General features: G+C 38.1%; 1 protein-coding gene across 7 annotated transcripts in view; it reads right to left on the reverse strand.

Moving 5' to 3' along the window:
• Positions 1-7,269, reverse strand: part of Osbpl8 (oxysterol binding protein like 8) — a 132,261-nt gene that overhangs the window by 12,220 nt on the left and 112,772 nt on the right. For all 7 annotated transcript variants that reach the window (XM_021205463.2, XM_029542199.1, XM_021205460.2 and 4 more), the window contains 3 exons: positions 5,318-5,416; positions 3,095-3,192; positions 947-1,036 (listed from right to left, as the gene is read on the reverse strand). In XM_021205463.2, the coding sequence (XP_021061122.1) occupies positions 947-1,036; positions 3,095-3,192; positions 5,318-5,416 (287 nt within the window). The remainder of the gene's footprint in view (positions 1-946; positions 1,037-3,094; positions 3,193-5,317; positions 5,417-7,269) is intronic.

Here is a 7,269-nt window from a genome sequence, read left to right on the forward strand (position 1 = left end):
CACACACACACACACACACACACACACACACACACACACACACACACACACACAGAGGCAGAATTTAGAAAGCCATTTTGCAGAAGCTATGTAGCCACTGGCTGAGTCCTTAAATCTAGCTTCATTTTTCACTTTTTTTTTTTTTTTTGCTTATAATACAGAATAGCATATACTAAGTGAAAATACATCTAAAAACATACCACAATCCATTTCAGTTACTTAAGATCCTTGCAAGATTATATATAAACGTGAATCTAGGTTGGCAGGGAAGTAAATCAAAGCTATTATTGTTAGATATTTTCCCATCCCCTACAAAAGAAAGCCCTCTGACTAGGAAGCGCTGTGCAGCCAGAGTCCCAGGGCACAGGTCTCAGCTCACTGCTTTCTTTATGCTAATGGGTCAATGCTCTGGGTTTTCCTTTCCTCCCTTTTCAAGTGGAGACATCTTAGATCTGTGTCAGAAAAGTGGCTCAGCTGGTGAAGGTGCTTGCCACCAACTCTCATGGCCTGAGCCTGACCACAGGAACCCTACTGTAGAATGAGAGTGTTGAGTTGTGTAAGTTATCCTCTGACTTCTATGTATGTGTCATGGCGTATGTACAGATACATAGATATACACATACACACTAAATAAATGAAGAATATGAATGCATATCTATGTACCCACTTCATGAAGTTCAACTAAGTATCAATAAGTATGGATAAATAAGAGTTATATTCTTACCAGTGTACACAGTAAGAAAGTGCCATATAACTGATAGCTACTTCTATTCATTTAAAAGTTTCAGAAACAAAACATTATACAAAGCAAAGTGCTACTGGCAACAGAACAATACTAAAATACCAGCTTTTAAGATAAAGTTTATTTAATTTTTACAATATGACTGCCCATTTTTCTCTATCAGGTAAAATTATTTTTATAATGCTAACATATAAAAATACTTACCCAATGGCCTTCCAAAGTAGCTAGGACTTCTTTTCCCAATTTAAGTTTCCCTGATATTTGATTAACATAATCACTACTCCCTAGAAATGGCTTTAAAAAAAAAGAAAGTATTGAGCATTTTAGTTTATATTTACATACATTATAGATAACCACATCTCAAAAAATTATAGTTACCAAGCTCTTGAAAGTAAAAACAGTGAATTCCTGACTCAAATTTCAGTTAGAGACTTTTATGGAAGATAAATTCTAATTATGACCATGTAAAATACAGCTAAAAACAGACTATGAAATCTAAGTAAGTTAGAAAGATCGCGCAGGTATAAAGACCCACAGCCTGTGGTCTGGGGTGCTGTTCTCCCAAACCTCCAGGACTGTGTCCTGTCCAGACAGCAACCCATTGTTCAGAGAAACCCCTCAGAAAACTGAGAGAATTAAAAAAAAAAAATCTTTCCAAAAAATAAAATTAGAAGAAAAATACAGTATTGCCTAAAGTGTTTCCTCAGAGAGAAAGTTCTGATGCTTTGATACTTCATGACATTAGAACTGTCCAAGAGCATTCGTGATGTTCCAGCTAGTATTACCACATATGTAAAAACAGGCATTAGAAAAGAGATTCCAGTCACTGAAATATCAACATGGAAGCAGTTAACAACAACTATCATTATAGCTCCTATTTTTATTTGAACTCAGTGTACTAAATTATAACTGACATTGTGAAAAGGATTCAACATTCCCTTTTGTTGACAGAATTTTCTAAAGGTGGCTTCGACAGTGACTACTCATTTCCTCTCCCACCCCACACCCTTCTTCAGTGAGATCTTGCCACCTCCTGAGAGGTGCAGGAAATATTCCTCTTCCCAGGGCTTGGGTGGGCGGGTAAGTCTTCAACAGAAGCTAGCAGAGATGTAGCAAATTTGGCTTCTGAGCCTAGTGATGGAGGGCGGCTGAACTCTCACCTGCTCCCATGGCTCTCGGGTTTGGAAACCTTTGCTGCTCAGGAAGACCCCCAGCTGCCTTACAGCGGCCGTGCTCTCAGGAAGCTACGCCACATGGAAAGGCCACAGGAATGGTGCTCAGTGTGGCCTTTCAGGCAGCAGACTCATGAAGGGACCAAGTCTTTAGAAGGTTCTGCTCTCAACTAATCACTCATATTTTCCAAGACTCCCTGGTGCTCAACACTTTCTAAGAGACAAGCCATCTCTATTATGTCCGTACAAATTTTTGGCATATAAATATGATGAGCACACGGTTATCCATAAGCATGGAAGTTCCAAGTAATTTTTTTATACAGAAATAATAACTAATCTAAACATGTCTTACTGTACACAACCTGAGTCTCATTCATATCTACCTTCTGGGGTTTTGTGAAGCAGAGTTTTAATCCACAGAGATACTTCAGTCACTTAAGTAGCATTTCCTCTATAGCACCAGGTTTTACCATTAAAATTAACAAAAGGAATGGTGGCGTTAATGTTAATTTATCTCAGGGTGTACCAAGACACTCACAGAGAATGCCCTCGGATGGATTTCTCTTTGACCTGACATAAATCATGCTTTTTATTTAGTTCTTATTTCACAACTAAACTTTTTTCCTTCAGTATTTACAGCACAGCTTCCCCCTTGGTTAGGTAACACCACTGAAAGGAAGAGGGGCAGCTCAGGACTCCCAAACCAAGGTCTCAGCACAAAGGAGACTTGTCTTCCCCAGAGGGACAGAGGACAGGGATAAGGGACAAAGACAGGAGACACAGGAAGAGGGGGAAGGGGGAAGCGAACACAGAGAAGGGGATGGGGTATCTGTTTGGAAATGGGACAAAGAACTGCCTCTGGACAGAGAGGAGACAGATGTGGCACACAGGAAAATGGCAGTTTGTGAAGATACAGTGGAAACCCCGTGTTAGGATGAGGTGTTTAATTTTAATTTGGCTTGTCAATTAGATGGCCCAAAGGAGGCCTTTTGATAGCTGGGACCTTGATAGGCAGTCTCAGGAGGAGGTACTGACCAAATATAGGAACAGACCTTGGTGGCTGGCTTTAGGAATGCAATGTAACTGTTTTTAACAAGACAGAGGAAATGGAGAGATGGGCAAGGCCTGCAGGGCCACATGCTCCAGTGGGCTAGTGTCCCTTCAACCTCCCTTTACCAACCTTTAGTTTAAATTCAAGTATCGCACTGTATCCAGTCTTCTGACAGGTAATATTGACAGTTCCACCAAGCTCCAGGGTCATTGTGCCATAAAGAATTCCTACAGAAAAAAAGACAAAAGTGGAGAACAGAGACACTGAGGTACAACAGGCAGCATTCTTTAACTTTATCCTTCTAGGAGAAACCTGCCATCTAAGGGCACTCTGTCTCACTCAGTAAAAAACTGGGGCTGGGGAGATAGCTCAGAGGGTAAGAGCACTGATTGCTCTTCCAGAGGTCCTGAGTTCAAATCCCAGCAACCATGTGTTGGCTCACAACCATCAGTAATGAGATCTGACGCTCTCTTCTGGTGTGTCTGAAGACAGCTACAGTGTACTTACATATAATAAATAAATAAATTTTTAAAAAAAATAAAAAAACTGCAACAGATATAAAGCCTGTTTTAGAACATTAGAAAGTGTATTCATACTATGTTTAGCTGGCAATTTTACAGACTCTATTTAAAGTGCAGAGGTGGGCCCACTGGGTGGCATGTAAAAGCACCTGCTGCCAAACCTTGGGCTCTGACTTGTACACTGGGACCCCAAGGCAGGAGGAAAGATCGTGTTCCTAAAGGTTACTCTCCAACCTCCACATATACACAGGAAGTATGCTAAACATTTCTAGCAACCTGGGCAATCCTCAAATCAGTACCCTCAGAGCTTTATGGTAATTCATGGGCATGCTTGGGAGTGAGCTGCCACTGAGGTAGAACTGGGCCCACTGTGCTGTTTTGATGCCCATACTGTAAAAAAAAAAGTCCTTCTGCAAAATATTTTCGTCATGTGTTTTGCACTTTTGTGCTTTTTCTGTTGATGATTTTGCTGTTGAAAACTGATTCGGTGTACTGCTGAGCTACTGGGGTATAGTGTTCTGGAGTACAAGGTTAGGATGACCCTTACAGAGGAATGTTTGCTAACGCTTCATGCAGTTGAGTTCAAGTGTTAGTCACGTACACGTGGTGTGTCAATGAATCAGTAACATAAGAACATTGAATAAAATGCCCCTAAATACAAGCACACATAACGAGGTTATGTGCTCGTTAGTAGATGGAAACACTGTGATAAGAGACTCCAAACAATGCAAATTCATTACTTTCTCTAGAAACAATGGTTCTGTATGTGTTGAGTTCATGTTTTTTTTTTTTTTATTTATGGAATATAATTGCTTCAAATAACAAGAACCAATTTTAGATAAGTTAAGCAAACAAACAACCACAAAAATAAGTTTTGTATTCCAAACCATTCTAAGTTACAGAAAGTTCAACAGGTTTGTTCAAATGCATGTTTTATAGAATTAGGTAGCTGAGGTGGCCTTTGATAGCAAATGGACAATATTCTGAGGGGAAATAGACAATGGAATGTTGTTTCTCATACTTATTTGGTCATGGAACTCCCCTTTTATAAAAAATTAATGAAACTTGGCAACCAAGAAAACACAAATGTTATCTTCTTTTATAAATCACTTTACCCCTAGGCTCTAATCTTATTTTTCTCTAAGCAATACTCTACTTTGGGAGGAAAAAAAAAATCCCATTGCTTGTTGGGCATTGATGTAATAAATGATATAAAATTTTAAAATTCTTATTCATTTGAAATTGTAGTTATTTTAGTTTACTCCTATTTTAAGAACTGTAAGCAAAGCTCTGAGTATTATCTGGCCTCCTGCCAATGTAAACTAGGCATTGCAGCACCCACTAGTGATCTCAACACGAGGGAGTCTGAGGCAGGAGGATCCTGACTTTAAGGGCAGCCTGATTTAAACAGTAAGACTATGACTCAGAAACTGTCAAATAGAGTGAAGAAAATAAATTAAAGGACTTGCTACACCGAAAACTAGCAGATTAAATTTTATAAGGGTATTATTGCAAGAGTGAATAAAATAACTTTTAAGGACTTTGAAATAGGTAGTTCCATTTAATTTCAAAACTTTCGCAGGAGATAAATGCAAGGAAATTCCATTATTATAAATCAGTTTCTTAAAGTATGCATCACAAAAAAGGAAAGTGTGTGAGAATGACTTCACCACTGAGGTAGTCAGCAAACAGCAATATGCTCATGTAACTATGAGCCAAAGTTTTCAAATAAATATTTCTCAGTTCATCTCAAATGTAACAAATTCCAGTCACAAAAATTTCCTTACAAAAATGTTTTAAGAAACACCTGCTATACCAATGGACAAGTTACCTTTACAGTGAGCATATGGCATTGTCATGACGTAATCTTCACCTCTGTTCAAGAAAGTTAAGCGGGCTTCACCCTCCAATATCGCAGATAATGAGTTTCCTAAAAAAAAAAAGAAAAAGTATTAAATCTCACAAAATGAATGCAACCAATTCAAAACAAAGTATACTTGGGACATCTACATTCCTGCAGTAGAAATATTTAAAATATCTTAATCTCATTACATGTGCCAAAGCACGTATTCAGCACCTTATACCTAAAACATTACTTGATTCATAGTCTCAATCTTATAAGATTTGATTTTTTTCTCTTCTTTTGTTTTTTTTTCTTTTGTTTGTTTGTTTTTTGAGACAAGGATTTTCCATGTAACCTTGGTTGTCCTAGAACTGACTTTGTAGACCAAGCTGGCCTCAAACTCAAAGACCCACCTCTGCCTCCCAAGTATTAAAGCCATTTACACATTTAGCCAGGATGTGCCTCCATCGCCTAGAAAAAATGAGTATTTCCAAAGGACATACTTAACTTTTTGTTTAGTTAAATCAAATGAAAGAAAAAAATCCCATCATGACTAAGTTACAATATAGGTAAGTCTAAAGTTGTAACTATTTATAATTGATTCAATAATTATTTAAATGCTTTAAAAATATGCAATATTCAAGTGATTAAAATACCATAGTGATTTCTTCTAGCTTCGGTCTCATGTTTTTTTCTTTCCTTAACATCTGGATTTTTAATGGAGCATAATTAATGTACAGTGGACAGCCTATTTTAAGCATTAAGTATTATAGTATGTGGTACTGCATACAGGAGTCTGGCTTGATAGCATGTATCTGTATCAACATTTGGGAGGTAGACACAGGAGGACTGGGACTCCAGCATTAGCCTGAACCACAGAGAAAGGTCTTAAATGTCTATTTCAAATGACTAGGGGCTGGAAATGTAGTTCTGTTCTTATCTACCATGCCCAAGACTAGGGTTTGATCCCCTATTCACTTGTCTATCGGCCTGCTTATGTATGCACTTACCCACCTATCTACCTACATGCCTAACCTATTATCCTAAAATGTCCCTATTATCTCTGGGGAAACACCGATCTGTTCCTATCATTCTATTATTACCAATTCTAGCAAGCATTATAAAATATATAATTTATATTTGGCTTATTTTACCAAGCACATATTTTTCAGATTTGTCTATGCTACTGTCTCAAGCATTCATTTTTTAAATAGAAAATCAGTATTCTACAGCTATGAAAGGTCTATAGGAGTTGATGTTGGATGTATGTACAGCCATGACCTTCCCCTGGTCCCCAACCAGCCCAGCCTCTGATAGCCACCATTTCTACTGTCTCTCAATCAACTTTTCTAGAGTCCAACATGAGAGCTGCCATGTGCTATTTGCATAATAGGCTACTTCATAAGTTATATATACATAGTCTCCTCAGTTGTCTGTACTCAAAGGAAAAAAAATGAGGATTAAAAAAAAAAGTACCCTTGTGAAGTCTGGATTCTTTCAGATTATAAAGAGCCAGCCCTGGTACATATAAGTTGTATTAACACATAAGAAAAAGAAAGCAAAATGCAGAAACAATACCAGAATATAAACCATGCACCTGGTGCTCAGTAAGGGATGTCCACAGGGTGGGACAAGGACTCATTAAAGCCACTGACAGTGTAGCTGGGGTGGGTAAGGGACCTGAAGCTCGAGAGGAGTAATCTCAATATAAAATATGTGGAACTTAGGAAGAAAAAAACCCCCACCTCAAATCAAAAGCGAAACTGGTGTGGGGGAGGGGCTCCTGTCACGGCCGTCCCTGACTGTAACCACTCAGAATTAGAATCTAGACTTCTGTTTACACAGCTTAGCTTTTCTATTTTGCACTTACGTATGTTTTCTTAGGTTCAAAATCCTTAAATTTAATTCTCTGAGTTTTTAAGTATCTCTAAAATTAGAAA

The sequence above is a fragment of the Mus pahari genome, chromosome 9 (genome assembly GCF_900095145.1).
Source record: "Mus pahari chromosome 9, PAHARI_EIJ_v1.1, whole genome shotgun sequence".
In the NCBI taxonomy this organism is placed as follows: Eukaryota; Metazoa; Chordata; class Mammalia; order Rodentia; family Muridae; genus Mus; species Mus pahari.